The sequence below is a fragment of the Trichoplax adhaerens genome, genomic scaffold (assembly GCF_000150275.1).
Source record: "Trichoplax adhaerens TRIADscaffold_16 genomic scaffold, whole genome shotgun sequence".
Lineage (NCBI taxonomy): Eukaryota > Metazoa > Placozoa > Uniplacotomia > Trichoplacea > Trichoplacidae > Trichoplax > Trichoplax adhaerens.
In genome coordinates, this window is record NW_002060958.1 from 1369087 (window position 1) to 1386711 (window position 17625).

At 30.7% G+C, this 17625-nt stretch overlaps 3 protein-coding genes across 3 annotated transcripts; all 3 read left to right on the forward strand.

Annotated features, from left to right (window-relative positions):
- Positions 1-276: 276 nt before the first annotated feature.
- Positions 277-8590, forward strand: TRIADDRAFT_60629 (uncharacterized protein; the record flags this gene model as incomplete). Its single annotated transcript, XM_002116538.1, has 24 exons — positions 277-299; positions 831-936; positions 1048-1161; positions 1296-1390; positions 1571-1768; positions 1871-1963; positions 2094-2166; positions 2298-2385; positions 2481-2638; positions 2753-2780; positions 2900-2959; positions 3345-3474; positions 3594-3663; positions 3792-3852; positions 3999-4081; positions 4317-4448; positions 4521-4604; positions 5479-5580; positions 5659-5814; positions 6540-6623; positions 6751-6827; positions 6989-7062; positions 7140-7251; positions 8512-8590. 24 exons carry the CDS (start codon positions 277-279, stop codon positions 8588-8590), a joined length of 2280 nt encoding a protein of 759 aa, XP_002116574.1.
- Positions 8591-11471: 2881 nt separating this feature from the next.
- On the forward strand, positions 11472-12203 carry TRIADDRAFT_64292 (uncharacterized protein; the record flags this gene model as incomplete). Its single annotated transcript, XM_002116539.1, has 2 exons — positions 11472-11690; positions 11826-12203. The coding sequence occupies 2 exons, from the start codon at positions 11472-11474 to the stop codon at positions 11970-11972; spliced, it is 366 nt and encodes a 121-aa protein (XP_002116575.1). The 3' UTR covers positions 11973-12203.
- Positions 12204-16594: 4391 nt separating this feature from the next.
- Positions 16595-17153, forward strand: TRIADDRAFT_60631 (uncharacterized protein; the record flags this gene model as incomplete). The annotated part of the gene is made up of 2 exons (XM_002116540.1): positions 16595-16813; positions 17061-17153. 2 exons carry the CDS (start codon positions 16595-16597, stop codon positions 17151-17153), a joined length of 312 nt encoding a protein of 103 aa, XP_002116576.1.
- Positions 17154-17625: the final 472 nt, after the last annotated feature.

Genomic DNA, 17625 nt, shown 5'->3' on the forward strand with positions numbered 1-17625 from the left:
ATAGTTTCGATACGGAAGTAAGCAAAATACATTAAAAATGTTTACTACAGATTAGTATCGTGGCATCATGTAATTTATCATTTGGCATCAGTTTTTATTTCGTCTTTTAGATACTATTATTAAATTATTGACGTAATTATAGCTCCAACGCATTAAGATATAAGGCCATCATGAAGCTTCCTAATATTGTATATTATATAATATGCTAACTTATCTAATTAACTTATTTGAGACAAAGCAGACGGGAAATAAGTTGTAAGTTGAACTATAAGCATTATGCCAATTTACTTGCTTGAAAGGTGAACTGTAATTGCCTTTAAAGAAACTAAAATACACATATTGTCTAATTCCTCTCATTTACTGATTCTTATATTTTCATGTTTATTGTTTTACTGCCGATATTTACTTAGAATAAGATAGAATTACGTTAATTCAATAAATATCGTGGCGGTTGCAGGTTGTCTAACGTTGATAAAAGTTTTTTTTACTCTTACCGTGTTAGTATTTTCTGATAAAAGATAGTTTATAAGTAATTCTAATCTTTTCCATTTTAACGGATGACTTTTTTCAGAAAATTGATTAAAATTAACCCAAATTTATCGAGTTCTATTTTCTAACATAATATGCAAGGCTAAAAATGGCCATAAAGGATGAAATTTGATATTGTTGATACACTGATCTCGATTTAATTAGAATAACTGAAATATAGTTGATATGTATATGTTATACTGAATACAGACAAGAGTTTAAGCATTAATCTTGTCCCGTTGTTGTAGATAATATTTTGATATCAATTAAACTGCTTTATTTACATTCATGATTTTATCTAGGATGAAGAAGAGAAATTTTAAATCCAAGAATAGACTCAGCAAATATTCTCAGCACAGCGCTCTAGTTGAATCAGAAAGTATAGAGGACAGAAAAACAGCTTTGAAGGTTGGTTATATCTTCGTCATGTATTGTCGCAAGGGATGTTTCGCTTCTAAGTAGGTTGTCATCTCTTAACTAATCTATTTGGCTATATGACAAAATAATTTATTACGGCAGGAACAAGCTATATTGTTGCAAGGGATTTTCGATAAGTTAACTACTGAGACTAACGAAGATATGATCATGAAGATGCTAGAATATAACATCGAATTACCCGAGGAAGAATCAGCGGTAAATCGCTACTTACGGTATCGCAGTGTTATGAACAGTAACAAAGCAAATATATGTTGATAAATCGTCTTTTAGGTACATTTCATTTTATTATATAGGATTTTCTAAAGGTTTCATTTACTACATTTTATTAGAATATTTTAGAATTATGCATTTATGGCATGGCTTTTGGTGCAGAATTGATTTGTCCTCGTTGTCGCAGTGGTACCTTTTACGATTATGTTAATCGGTATATATATATTCACATAGTGGAATATGTTAAGTTTAAATCGACGCTGCATTTAAGCTACAGCTAAGATTGATAGATCCATAAAAGTCTTTCCTCCTATAAAATTTTGTCGCCATGATCTATCTTAACTAATATTACAATCAAGTAATAGCTTCATATTTTTCTCTTTCAATTCAATAGTGGAAAAACGCAGTATAAAGCATGCAATCACCCAGCCTGCAATCACAAGGTCAAGAGAGTAGACAAAAAGTCATGGAAGGTTCCTGATGATGCAAAAGCTCGATCACCATTTTTGTATGATCATGTTTCTATCGTTGCAATGAAATTTCAATTTCGTAGTAGTAACTTTAGCAGCCTTATTTATGATATCATTTATTTGTAAGAATTATATTCATTTCTAAAACTATCGTTGCGTGCTAATAAATAAAATTAATTTAATAATGATATTAAAAGTAAATTGTGTTTTGTTTTCTGTTATAGGAGAGAATTTACATTTGTACCACATAAACGGATACCAACCGAAGTTCTAAAAGGACATCAGGTTCTTTCAACACAAGGCAATGAATTATGCAGGTTAGTGTTGGCTTTAATTGAATGCTAATCGAGTTCCAGGTGATATAATATAATCTTTACGAACTGTAATCTTCAGTAAAGTAATATAAATTAAATCTACAATCTGCAATCGTACTTATGTTATTAAAAGGGAGAAACTTTTATATATCAAGCCGTTGGGTGATATTCAAATCAGTATTATCGGGAATCTTAAACGAGACAAGGTATAGACTGATATATTTCAAGATTAAACAGTAAATAGATTGGTTTAGTGACATACTAACTTAAGATGAAGTCTGGATAGATAGAAATGGACTACTGCCATGAAATATATTCATACTGTTAATTTTACTAGTTGACCGCAATAGAGCAGTTAGAATACTTGGGAGCTTCCATTCATACAAAGATCTCAAGTTACATCGATCTCTGTATTTGTTCTCTTGGTCAGTGAATTCATCAACGATTTTATTATAGAGATTAGTTAAAATTTTTTTCAAATTCAGGCAATAAGTATTAATACAAGCATTTGGTTTTATAGCGGAATTAGAATCAAATCATAATGAATGGACGGAAATGAAAAATTTTAAGTTGCCTATTGTAGCTGAGGAATTTATCGATAGCTTTGGAAAAAGCAACAGACAAGATCTTAATACCCTTATCTTAAAATATAATATAGCTGATTGGATTAGTAAAAAGGTAAATCTTCATGCCATTATTATAGTTAATAAAGCGCAAGTCATACGATCTTTAGGGTTTATAATCTGTATAAATGAGAGTCTGATAATTAATTATGAAAATACTTATATTTAGGATATAAAAATTGCGAATCGACGTTATGGTACGTAAACTACTATTAAGCTTGCCTAATATAAGTTTGTAAATTATTTTATGTTATTGCAAGGTAAAAGCTATAAATTACGAAATACATTATTATTTTAATGCTTATGCTATAAATAGGGTACTATTCCACTAAAGTCTTTAGATCGTCAGAAAATCCAATCACGGATTCTCTGAAAGGTATCGTAGATCGTCGCTAATATTACGTTAGAAATTGCTGTAACTAATTTATAATTTATGAGTGAGGGCGTGATAGGTAATATCACCAAACTGCGTACCTGATCTTTTGCTATAACTCAAAAATGAAATTCATTAATTACAGTTTTATTGTAAAAATATTAAATAACGGCACCGATAACTTATATTTTAAGCCTTAATTATCGCTGTCTATGTTTTCTGGAATTACTAGACATATCTCATTAATAGCCTTATAAATTTTCAAAACACCGCATAATAAGATAAAGAAAACATGCATTGTCCGTAGTTGCTAAGCATACACTGAATAGCTTAACGCTTATATGTATTAATAGTAATTCCAACATTATACTCGTGTATTGTTCTATAGGTCTGCATAAAAAATTTTGTGTTTTAGAAGAATCTGGTAATCTATATAGTACTGTAGTAGAACATAATGATGATGGACAATTACCAGCCCTAACAAAGTTGCAAGCCCTGGCTCATCTTACTTCCGATATGTTAGTACTGAATTAGATTGCAAATATTTTGGGACTGCTTTATACTACCTACAGAAGTAATAATACTTAAAAATTTCTAGTCCCATAGCTTTATTGCTATCGTCTATGTAATATTTTAGGTTCTGTGTTGTTATCATTGATAATGATGAAGGCAGCCTTGATGAAAATTTTTATCGGTTTGAAGTTCAGGTAACGTTATCAACGCTAAGCAGCAATTTTACAATTATAATAAAGGAAAAGATTTATTTATGGTAACGATTTCGTTGAATGACATTAATTAATGTAGTTTTTAAAGTATTTCTTCTGATATACAATAGCACTTCTATACTAAAGAAGAGGCGAAGCTAGCATTTCAGTTGGAATACTATGGTCTTACAGGTAAGTAACATACCGTCATACCCTTATTTTTCAATTATTGTTGGACCTTCAAGTCTATTACACGATATTTGTATATAATTTACTCGCGTTTTATCGCGTTTTAATATGATATGCTACATCGCATAATGCATCTTTCTTGCATGCAGGCAATCGTTTTGGAAAAGATGTTGAATTCAAGCTGAAAATAGACCGTGGATTTCCTACAGGGATTTGTTCATGGGGTTTTAAGGTTTCGAGTTCATTAACTAGAAATGTATTGCAAGTAGATAGTTGACTAGAGTTACTAATTTTAGATTAACGTATTGCTAACTTATGGATTAGCTACGTGATCTAAATTATGACGTTTTAGTTATGGAAGATGTGATAAATTACTTTAGTAATAGTCTAAAATTCTGCGTGTACTCAACTTTAGAAGCTTTTAAAGCATTCCATGAAATTTAGTTCTGAACTAAATCTATTTCTAGGATTCAGAGGCTATGAAATTGCAACAACTGCTTTACTACAGTCCCTCTGAACGTATTAAAGGACCTATTCATAAACTCTTACAGCTCCTTTTTGATGTGAAAGCTATGCAATTTTCTATCGTTCAATCCGAGGTATAATAATCTTAATAAACTAACACGATATATTAAACGTAAAAAAATAATGTGATCCAATAACTATTTTAGATCGATGCCGAAAGATTAAAATTGAAAGATTTGACAGCTGATAGACTGGTAGAGGCCTCAAAGTTGCTTGATGAAATCGCAGAGGTTGATAGAGCCACCCTACATAATATGATGGCAGTGTTGTAATGACTATATGAATAGAAATGAGTAATTTGTAATTATCTATGAAAATGGATAAGTATTACATTAGCTACCGGTTCTAGTTCTATCATGGATGACATTATGATCTTAAAGTTAGAGATAAGTAAAGCTAGTCTTTTCCTTCCGAAAAATACTATAGTAAATGGCCTTGTGCGATGAAAGCGTCATATCTTTTGCGTTTTCTTCCTATCTATAACACTGCAAACATATCTTCTTTATTTTTATCCTTCTAATAATTTATTGTAGCACTGTGGCTCTCTATAATTTAATTTGTAGTTCTCTAGATGTCGTAAAACAAAATTGTATTGTTTAGATAAAGAAAAGTTGCAAGACTGAACAAAACAACAAAAAAAACAAATTGAAGGAAATTGAAAACAGGATCAAAAAACTCTGTGATATTATACCCAGAAAACCGTTTTTTGATTTAACACATGCGAATCTATCTGATCTTGATGATGATGTAAAATATAGAGTTAAAAATTTTAGCTAAGTGATCTAGTATAAGATAGTAGAAACCGTAAATTAGTATGTATTAGGAACTTACTTATTACTTGATATGATTTAACATCAATATAGTTGATACAATGTCGCTATGCATTGGAAGATTTGAAAGATATATTGGTAGCTTATGAACTGCTTGAATTTGTTGGAAAATCAACAACTGATCCTATATCGAGTCTTTACCAGAGACTTAAAACCAATATTGAGGCAGGTTTACTTATTTCTTAAACTCTTTTAGGAGTATCCTTGCTACAATAAGGTTTCATTGAAATGTTTTTAAGGAATAATAATATTATTACTATACTCTAATTTATAGGTTCTGGATCATGATAGCTATGTATTTAACATGATCAAAGCGTACGCGAGAAATGGTTTTCGATATCCAGTGAATAAATACTATTCAATCTCCGTTGAGGAGGTACGATCGAAGTGGATGTAATGATATAGTAATCAAAGTCAAAGGTATTAATGCTAAATTCCGGATTCAACTAAATAGGTATTCAAAATAAACAGCAAAAGAGACGATGAAAAATTCAAAGCTATTAATAATACGGATAACAGAATGTTACTATGGCATGGATTTCGAACTATTAACTACGCTCAGATATTATCGCAAGGAATAAAACCAGTACCTGAGAAACTTGATGGAACTGTTAGTAGATAAAGTCTTAATTGCTTTTCGATATTGTTTGTTACAGCAAAATATTAATATTCACGAATCTAACCACTCTCATAATATTCATTAATAACTAACGCATACACTTAAATGCAAAAATAAACTTTTCATGTAATATAGATTAGTGATTTTAGTTGCATAGCGTTACCAAAATCGTTGGCAATCAAATTTAGTGATCGAGTTTAGACTAGTCCTATAATATAATTAAGCACTATGTTATCTAAATTGTTATTGGATGATATATTACTGCAATAATATATTATTTTTGATTGTTTGAACATTAATCTTGTTAGGATGAATATAATTTTGCATTACTAGACCGATTTAGCAGCTTTCTTTGAACATAACTGTTGCAGATAAAATAAATACTAGTGTTATGTAGTAAATTGATAATGTTATACTTCTGCATTACTGTAAACTCTGTATCAGTGATTGCTATCGGGAGAAAATTCTACTAATTGTACTTTATGCAATTATTTCTCAATATTCATAAAGATGCAGTATAACAGATTTGCCGTTTTATCATTCATATTTTTAGTACGGACTGACGTGTGCATTAAGATATTTAATCATGAACTTTGTATAGCGCTAAATAAAGTTACATTGTGGTTTTCGCTTTTGCACTAATGCTATTATGACCATTTTCAGAAATGCTTTCCTGTAGGCAAGGCACTCTATTTTACTGGTAATGAAACTGTTAGACTGCTCTGTGCCTTATTCGTGATTCAAAATTTAAGACTAAAAATACAATCATTTCTACTTTCTGTTTAGATATCATGTGGGAGGTAACAGAACTTAACTACTCAAAATGAAGAGAGTTCTGTACTAAACTAATGTTCTTTAACGAATAATTAGATCACAGCAAGTTTCTTGGAAACTTAATTTCCAAATACTGCATTTGTTATTATTTAGAGCGCGAGCCGATGTGAAACTACAGCCAGTAACCCTGTCGGATTATTATTACTCTGTGAGGTCGCTTTAGGTAAAATGTAAGTTCGAATTTTGAATAAGCAGATTCGATTCGTTGGAGTTCTTGGTATAGTTGATAACTTATTTTACATTGATGAGAAATTTTAAGCTAATGAAATGGTTACTTTTTTGAAAAGTGTCCTAGTTTGAAGTTTATATTCTATTTCTTGTGTGATTACAGGCATAAAATGAATATAGAATCTTGCAAACTTAATCAGAAACCCAAACTACCTGAAGGAACTGACAGCTTTAAAGGTAAGCATTACGAATTATTTAAAACCATGTCCTTGATATACCATTTAGTAAGAACTATAAATTCTCCTCTAACTTAGCGGTAGGTGGTTACGGACCAGATCCAGCCGGAAACAAAATAATAGATGATGGTATTACAGTTCCCTTAGGCAAGATAATTCCAATTAAAGCCTATTCTCCAATTTCCAGCAGGTATATGATAAATAAAATGATTTTTTACACACTCCTCTTATACCTGACGTTCTAATTATACTGAACCAGTCATGAATTTGACTCCGATAGATATGTCGTATACAATATGGAAAAAGTTCAAATCCGATATTTGGTTCAAGTAAAATTTGACTATTTCGATGTTTAGAAGCCCTTATTAACCAATCCGGCAATATTTTACATAAATGTAAGGTAGTTTGTCTTAAATAATTTGCAACAAGATCGGTAAACCTAAGAGTTTCGATCCAACCTACTACTTTACTGTAAATGTTAGTCTCTAACAGACTCAGTTTACTCATAATATAAATTACTTTATTGTAAAATTTGGCCTTGACATTGAAGACAGGTCTCAGTATCTACCGTATCAGCTAAAAGTACTAATTCATAGAAATTTAAAGAAATATATCACAAATAGTATCGTAGGCTTACATAAGTTATTAATTAGTCTATATTGTTTGCGCAGCTACAAGGGCAGCAAACTTGTTATTAATAGAAAAAAATTAAAGTAAAGCATCAAGTGCATGAATGGAGCCATAAACTCCTTGAAATACAGTCACAAAACTATGATTTAATAGCTAGTTATAATTTTCTTTTCTGCTTTACATGCCATCTCATTATAACTTTGGATACATTATCATAATCAGTCTAATTGAAATCTTTTCCAATTCCACGAGATTACTAAATTTAATAATTTGCTACTTACGTAACTTCAGAGTGCTGTTTAGATATTGGAAATTAACAAAGTTACCATAAATTAATTTATCCTACTCAGATGTTTGTATGCAGATAGTTGGTGATGACTTACGTTATTATCAATTTTATTTTAGATCTTGTGAATGATTGCTCTAAGCCAATGAGATTAATTAGGATTAATTAAAATCCAAGCAAAGACTATTCAAATAACTATTCATAAATATTTGGTAAATTTGTATAGTATATTTCGCCTCTGATTATGCTCGCCTATGAATTTTGAAGGTTTTAATTTTTCCATTGGAATACCAGCAGAGGCGGAATATAACATACGAACATTTATAATAGTAGCAACATATTGTCATATGAATTCTCGTATGATTTGACAATATTTGCATATTTACGTTCTAATATTGCGATATGCCTCTGTTCATATTTAAAACCTCGTAACATGTGACAGAGATTTCAATAAATCTGTAAGTTTAGATGTAGCAGTCGTTATCAAAATGAATGGAAGATTAATTCTTTATTATGCCCTATATTCCATTTTAGACGAAAAATTTCTTTATGTTATTGTGCAAGTTGTTGTGAAAGTATCATGAGTAAAGTTGGAAGTAATAACAACGACTGATATATGGAACTAAAATTAATCGCATTTATACAGTAAAATAATTTACGCGTGGAGATTGTAGTTTAAGACATTAAAAAAATGGCTATACTTTAATAATATAGATTGCAAGTTATCTGAAATTATCCTACACTGCCACCTTCTATTCCTTATTCATTTTAACATATAATTATTAAATATCTCCAAAGGTTCTTATAGAAACATATTTATTCATTTTATTTTGCTTGCTGCTTCATACTCAGTCTCGGCTAGATATTGTATCAGAAATAAATATTAGATGGCCCATCTAACATTCTATCATAATTTATTATATGTGTTGCGATTTACCTATGAATATACTAGGGTAAATTATGACTTCTTTTAGCGATAATAACGTAATCTTAATGGAATTGAGACGAGAGAAGGGTGCTTGTTAAATTGTAAACTACTCTGCTGGTACTAAGTATTGTAAGGCAAAATTTTATCCCAAGAACCAAACTAAGTCGGTCCAATCTTCTTAAATTTTAAGCTATCTTAGTAAATTAGCTCAAAAACTACGGTACTCCCATTAGTTTTACCATAAATAGTCCATCAGAGTGTTACAAAATGAAGTGCTTTATTTCGTAGATACTTGCACAAAACTGACCCAGTAATCAAATGGTTAACCACAGACTGACTAACTGATTGGCAAATTACTGTCATGCAGTAATTTATATATGCATATGAACGAGACCGGATGCGAAATCGGTCATTTTTGCAAAATGCCCGGGCAGTTTACAAAATGACCGATTTCGCATCCGGTCTCGTTCATATATGCTACGATTCCATTCCGATAAGTTTAATCAGTTAACTCGATATGATATTATAAGACTGACTACACATAATACAGTACTTTTACGAGTTATTATGGTAAGGTAACAATGATATGTTGTAATCCAAATATTAGCTCGTTGCATAGTTATGACATAAGTCGTTAGCAAGAACGAACTTTGAACTAATAACTAGTGGCTATTGACCAATAGTAGTTCTTCGATTTCTATATTCTACTAGCTTCTATCTCAACTCAGTTAGCGGATGATATCATTTTTTCCACATTTGATAGGCGATTAGATTTTATCTTAACATTAAGTTTACAATATTTACTTACTCCAAATTAAATTTCGGCAGCTATTTGCAATAAATCAAAATAATATAAAAAAATATGCTTTATAATTGCCTTATAAAGACGCTCTTATTAAAACTAAGTCAAAAATCTCTTTTTAAATCTCAATCTGGCTAGAACTTTCAGTAGTAAATTCAACCCATAACGGCGGATTTTCTACTGATGCAAGGTATACCGCGAAGTAGAAGAAGTAATTACATAAAAATCCAATAACAGGCAAAAGCAGATTAGAGAAATAATCATCTTAAAATACTACTTCAAATTCATATGTACTTCATCGCAGAAAACTGTCGTGTGGTTAATAATGTATCTAGATGTTAAGTAGATATAGAATAACATTTTCTACCTCTTGTAATATAACAATCGTATAACTTAATAAACTTTCAGTTAGCAAAATTACTTTTCGTGTAGATAAGTCCCAAGAGGCTAACGTACTTTAGACTGTAAAGTGATAAATTAAGGCATGAAAACATTTCTCAATGAAAAATTTATGTGTGAAAGATTGCTTAACAATCTATTATATTGCAACTCAGAATTAAGACAATGCAATCCATAAATGACTCGTATATTTCAATCCAGTATCTTATAGCTGAAAATATATATGCAGATCATTATTTATAAATGCTGCATTTGAAGGATTCTAAATATTCATTAATTGATACTGAACGATATTTTCGATTTAATAACTGAGAGTTAATCTATATGCATCTGCATTTGTAGAAATCAATATATCATAAGAATAAATAAGAGTTTATATTTTATTTTATAGTTTTCTGTCTTTATGTGTTAAGAAATGATAATAATTTTATTATCTCCATTCATTTAATTAAGATTCTCAACGCCCTGTCTGTCATTTCCAGTTATTGTAAATGAGCTAGCTAGCAATGGTAGGTGTGCCAGGCGTTTTATCATGTTATTCCTTAGAATATTCTATTACACTAATGACGTTTACTTTGAACCATAAAGATATTTCAAAGCTACGCTTTGAACTCCATAGTAGCTTAATTTACTCTAAAATTTACTGGTATTATGATAATAAATGTTCTATTGTAAATTAAGATATGAAAAGTACCACTTTTAAATAATAACGAATAAAGGATTGATTTATTTTACGCTGTAATGGTCAATTCAATAGATGAGATATGAATATAATGTACGAGATACTGTAATAAACTTCATTACAGTAATTACAATTAATCCTAAACTTAACAAGAGATACAAGTTAATTAGGAAGCAACAACCTAAAAATAAATCGTACACAATATTCATATCTCCTTCATATGTTGATTTTATGACTGTGAGTAAAAGTAATGATTATTTAATTTTGCAAGGCTAATATATTGTTTACAACAAAAATTAATTTAATTGCTTTTGAGAACAAACGATCGTACATATACTATGACGCCATCAAGAAAGACTGACAAGTAGACTCAACCCTATTAATGATATCGAACAATGGCTATATTTATTTACTGCTATTTTGCATATTTTAACGACCAAACTTTAGTTGTGGAATGGCAATTAGGAAGTTGCTATTATGAATGATAATTGTAAAGTTAGAAGTAATATTTTTAGCGAAATTTTTTTCAAGAAAAATCTCAAACAAATAAAACTTGCTTATGTCTGATTGTTGTTTAATTATATAAAAATAATTAATGCAAGGAAAGTTTAGTAATCGACTGTGCTTCACACAGTGTTATTCGATTCTAAGATAACATTTTTGTTTGTTAAAAAGGTTCAAAAATGAATTTGAAATTGGTTTTGATTGCTTGCTTGCTCTTTGCCGCTACGGTTTATACCGAAGAACACGATGAAATTCCGGAGGAAATTGAAAAAGAATTAGCGGATATTCAAAATGCCATTGAAGATCGTAATAATGAAGAAAACGAAATCATCGAAAAAGATGCAGAACTTGCAGATATCGATGAAGATGACTTAAAAAAAGAAGCAGTTAAATCTGCGGTAAAATTCTACAATACTATTTCTTAACAGATACTTCAATAAGAGCGCTTTTACAGAAGATAAATTAAAAGTTATCTCTATTAATATTTAAAAAATTAAAGCCTAAAATTTTGTGTTTTTTTGGACAAATCTGAGAAGATTAGAAAGTCAACTGAATTTAATTTCTTTATTCATTATATTTTATTGATCAGTGGTGGAGAAGACGCCGTCGTCGACGCCGTAGACGCCGCAGACGAATTTTCCTTACCCGACGTTCATGGTGGAACCAACGAGTACCTGTAGGCAAATAAAAGGAAGAAATGGAATATAGCTGTCTTCAACTAGTAGCAGTAAAAACTTTTCCATAGCAATTTTTAGCTGATTATGTCAAATGGAACACCATTGTGATCTTAAACTGCTAAAACGTTTACTATAGACTACTAACTACGTCGGTAGTAACATTACTGAAATGTAGGTTGAATATCAATTTATATTTTGCAATAGATTTAGTCAATAAAGTCTCATTTTGGCAACAATTTTAAATAATTATGTCTATGAACTACGAGTAATTAAGCAATATGATGGAATATCTATAGGTAATATAGGATGTGTAAGATGCCTACGATAGTACCTAAAAATTAATCTATAGTTAGTTAAATGAGCATACATGCAATCAGTAATAAATGTAAAGTATGCTATGTTTTTATACTGTAATTATTTCGGGCTGTATTAAGCTCTGGGAGTCAAACCCAACCTTCAGATTGAAGGAACTTGTTAGTTCAGATTTCGCAGTAAGAAATTAACTTTTTACAGAGCTCTACTGAAGACTGTCTGATGCATAACTGATATGCAATTAAAAATCTTAACTTGAATCTTAATCCTGGAACCCGTAAATAATGTATATTAGGATATATGAATCGATTAAATATAGAGATTACTTAATCAGGATTCCCGAAGTAAATTACAAAGACTAAATAGACACACGATCCCCAAATAAGTATAAAACTGGTGAATGAAATAGTATTATCGAAAAGCTGTTGAGTCACAGCAGGTGAATAAAGATGACTTAAGCAGCAAAGCAGTCAAATCAGCGGCAAGGAAGTTCAGAATTTATCTATCGATGTACATCCAACTTGTTTTAACAGTTAGACTAGTACAATAGCGAAATGAGAAAATTTTACTAAATTAGCGTATAGATCGAGATGCTTTCAACTAAAATATACCATATAAACTTTCACTTAAAGTCATTTTCCAAGTTTTGTATGCTTAAAGCGTATCATGCATTATATAACGATAAAAAATCATAACATCTAGCTTACGATATTTTTTTAATTATCAAGTATGTTCTGTTCCTATCTAGCTATCGAAACACTGACGGCCTTAATCAGGAAGTTACCTGTAGGATAAAGCGTAAAGGTAGTACCAATAATATCGCTATAGAAACTAGTACTAGAAGGGCAGTTCAAATTTATAGCATGCTACGAGATAGAGATATCGAAGATGGGTAAAAGTTCTTAATGTTTTGTAATATCTTTCTATATAATAACCTCCGATACGACGTGTACTATAGTCACAGAATCTTTAGGATTTTATGACGATTTGGAGCGTCGACAGTTTGTCTACAATTAAAATAAAAATTGTCATGATAGTTATTGTCTGTACTCCTAAATCTAACTACACTTAATGCTCTGATGGTCAGCCATGATGCATATGCGAGCTGTTCAGCAATAATGGCAGTTGCTCTATTGAAACCCTTATTTCATCGGTAAGGCGACAGTAGGGGTTTCAGTTTAAATAGCACGTAAGATATGAAAAGCACAACTTCACATAATTCTAAATAAACCGTCACTTCACTGTATACTTTATATGCTATCCAACAGGTGTATTATAGATGTAAAGTATGAGATACTATAGTCTGTAGCAGAGTTTAATAATTACCTGTATGATTAATTCAAGTATGAGAGCAGATTAAGCTCGAAATAGATTGCAATAATCTTAAAATTAAATCGTGCACAAGATTAATATTTAATTCATGCTGAAATTGATGGTTTATATTGAAATGTCAATTGTTTACCCAGGCAAGGCTAATAATGTATTTGTATGAGATAATATCAATTCAGTCGCTTTAGAGAACAAATATTTGTGCAATTATCATCGCCAGACGAAAAGGGATTGACCCACTGACTAGGTCTTATTGATTTAATCCAACAACGTTAATTTATTATATCTTCATATTTAACTTATTTTAACGACCAAACTTTATAATGAAATGACATTTAGAAAGTAGCTGTAATAAATGATCTTGTGAAATTAGAAGCATTGCCGATTACAACTACTAGTTGCAATGCTTACTGTCTAGTTAAAACGTGTATAAGTAACTACTGAAAATTACTATTTAATTCTTTGTGTTGCAAAATATTAGGTATGGGAATTAAAATAATTTTGACAACGTCATAGCGATGTTTCTTCAAAAATATCTGTACGAAATAGAACTTTCTTTTAATGTGATTGTAATCTTACTGCATAAATATAATTTAAAAGGGGTACATTATTGATCAATTGTACCGTATATTGCGGTGTTAGATTTGTGTTTAAGGAATATTGTTGTTATTGAATGTGGCTCAAAATGAATTCCAAAATTAGCTTTGATCGCTTACTTACTCTATATTCGCTATGGTTTATGCCGAAATACACGATGAAATCTCAGAGAGATTAAAAAAGAATTAGCAGATATTCAAAATCCCACTAAGGATCGTGATTATATGCGAAGTGAGAAGAACTTGACTTCAGTATTATGATTGTGTGTATGCTAGTTTCTCATTGATGAAACCAATAAGCGTTCGGCTTAGTACTTGGATTAACTCGAACACAAGCTTGGTAAGTGATGAGATATCCATGAGTAAATTAGAAAAGACAAAGACTACTAGGGACCTTCACAGAGTTGATTTTGCAGAACTATACCAGCGTTATCAAAGTCTTATTCAATTACGGGTGTAGCGATGCAACCATATTTGATTATACGGATAGCTACATTTGATATAGTTAGGTTACTTTGAATAGATATTACCGTGAAGCTAATATTAGATAATTGCTAACTACTATATTAGAAATTGCTGATGACTAATAGTAGCCAGTTGACTAATTATGGTACAAGATTTATGTAGCTAGAAACACTATAGTTGTTGAAATGCCCTTCGGAGAACGGGCCTAGACATTAATAGAAGAGTAGTGACATCTCGATTAAAATGATTTAGATTGTAGAAAATAATGATGTCCTATTAGAGAAAAGTATTTTGTTTGATGATTTATGTCTGATTGTAGATTAATCAAGTTGTCATAAATGGATTTAATGAAATATTTATAAGAACTGCAGAGATGAGCTCACAGGGGAGAAGAGACTTCACTTCGCTTTGAGCTTGGAATACTTTAAATTTTAGACTAGATTCTTGTAGTAATTAATTATTGCTCTACTACTCCTAAAAAATTGTAATAAAAGCCTTTTAGAAAATACTATATGACTAAGATAGTTATTGTGAGATATATTTATTACATTGGGTATCCATGTAATTACAGATTATTGTATTGATACTACAGTATGTAGAGAAACTGCTTGACTTTGATATGCAAGTGGTAAGGGTTATATTTAAAAGCTTTTGATTAACAAATTTAACTTATGCCTAGATTGCGGTAATTCTACAACTGATTTGTCAGTTTAATAGGTATACAAGAATAAAATTTGAATAAAAAGTCTTTGTGAACAAATATAACATGCGGCAGTGAATAATTTATAGTTTATTCAACAAGTGTGCAATTAAGTTAGAGTACTTTATACATTTTAACAAGTAAAAATTTAACTACAGGTATGAGTTAGAAAGGGATGGCTGTAGTCTCTGAATGAAGTATGGTACTAATTCGAAATCATAGATAGAGACGACCTATGCTTCCATCATCCATTTAAGACTTACTGGATTATCGGAGCAAAATTACTATGTTTGATTTAAGCAACGCCTCTAGATCAATTGACCTGTTTTAGCATAACAATATCAAGTCCTGTTTATAATTCGAATTTTACTTTTATTAAGGTCGAAATAATGGGTTATTAGAATTGCAAAATCATTCCAGTAAAAGAACAAACCCTACGCAGGACCACTATCCATTCAATTAACTTATCAGGCACTATGGTTTATTACTAATTAAATATAACTTAATTAGATCAATCCACTTGCCTTAGCATAGCAGCGTCAATTTACTGCTCATTATTCGAATTTATTTTCATTAACATCGAAATAATAGGTTGCCACAATTGCAAAGCTTCTGATAAGTAAAGAATGCTTACTATAGATTACTACCGGTTCAATTGACTGATCAGACACAAAGACTTATTACTGATTGTAATGCATACAATTGCTAGATAAATGGCTGTTGGCTTGTGTTCATCCTTTGAAAACTCTTTGTCGGGATCAAAAGTTTTCACAATCTGTCTATCAAATACAATCATAGGGTAAAAAGGGTTACGTGAATTTAGCTTCTCTTAATATAACAATACTGCTGTACCGACTTTCATTCACGAACCCTTTCTTTTAATATCAAAAAGATAGATAAGTATAATTGCGAAATGAGGTAATATCATCAATTTAGCTGATTGGTTATTTTATTAGTAATCCCGCAGGGGATATCATTAACCATAGTCTATATAAAGTCCGTTGCAGGCTTGTTATCCAGTTTTCATGTGCTGAAAATTTTCCAGGTAAGTTGCTCTTACGATCATAACGATTTCTTCTACAAATTTTAAGATAACATTGAACATCGTTTACGCTGACTTTAGATAAAGATACTTATAGAAATAGAGTTTAATAGATAACTACATTTGAAAATAGATGATTTCTCTTCTAAATATTTTATTTTCTTATTAATGTAGTAAGAAAATGAATTTCAAATTGGTCTTGATTGCTTGTTTGTTGTTCGTCGCCACGGCTTATGCCGCGGAAAACGATGAAATCCCAGAGGAGATTGAAAAAGAATTAGCGGATATTGAGCATCCCATTGAAGATCGCGAAGATGAAGAAAACGAAATCCTAGCAAAAGAAGCTGAACTTGAAAATCTGAAAGAAGATGAAATGAAAGAAAACGCAGTCAAAGCAGCGGTAAACATCTTAAAATTAACTCTACCTATTCGGACACAGTACATTATTGATTATTAGATTTGATAAACTACAAGATGAAAATTATTTGTTACTTACTAAGTTACTGATAAAATACGATCGTTTACACGCTGTTTAAACCCATTTAGAAGAATTTAAACTGTCAATTTTCAATTTTTTAACAAATTTGAATAAGATTAGTAAAGGTTCTTAATGAAAATTTTTTCCTTTCATTTGATTTGCTGATTAGTGGTGGAGAAGACGTCGACGCCGTAGACGAAGAATTTTCCTTACCCGACGTTCGTGGTGGAACCAGCGTGTTCCAGGATATTACGGCCGTTAATCGGAAGTAATGAAACAATACTAGTCTAATCTTATAATGATGCGGGAGTTCACGTATTGAACTTTTAATGCTGTTAATGGTTACTAGAATTAAATTGTTCTATTGTAGAGCACCATTTTCATTATAGTTTTCAGTATTAGCAATACATATAGAGAGATTAATAAATTGCATATTCTCGAAACAACCGGCGTATATATTAATTCATGAACTAACATGATTATGTGATACAGTAAAATCGTAAAGGTAATATAGACGCATGATTTAGGATAAGATAATGCCTATGGATAAATAGCTACGCATGAAGGATTATTTTAAGGTCTATTCTGCTAGTGTGACCTGTGTAGTGAATAAATGATATTAGCTATCATATTCATTATTGCCCCAAAAATGAATGAAGTTGTAATGGTAAACAAAGATCGGATAGGAAATAATAGTAGGCGTGAATAAAATGAAATAATTATCCGAAAGGGCT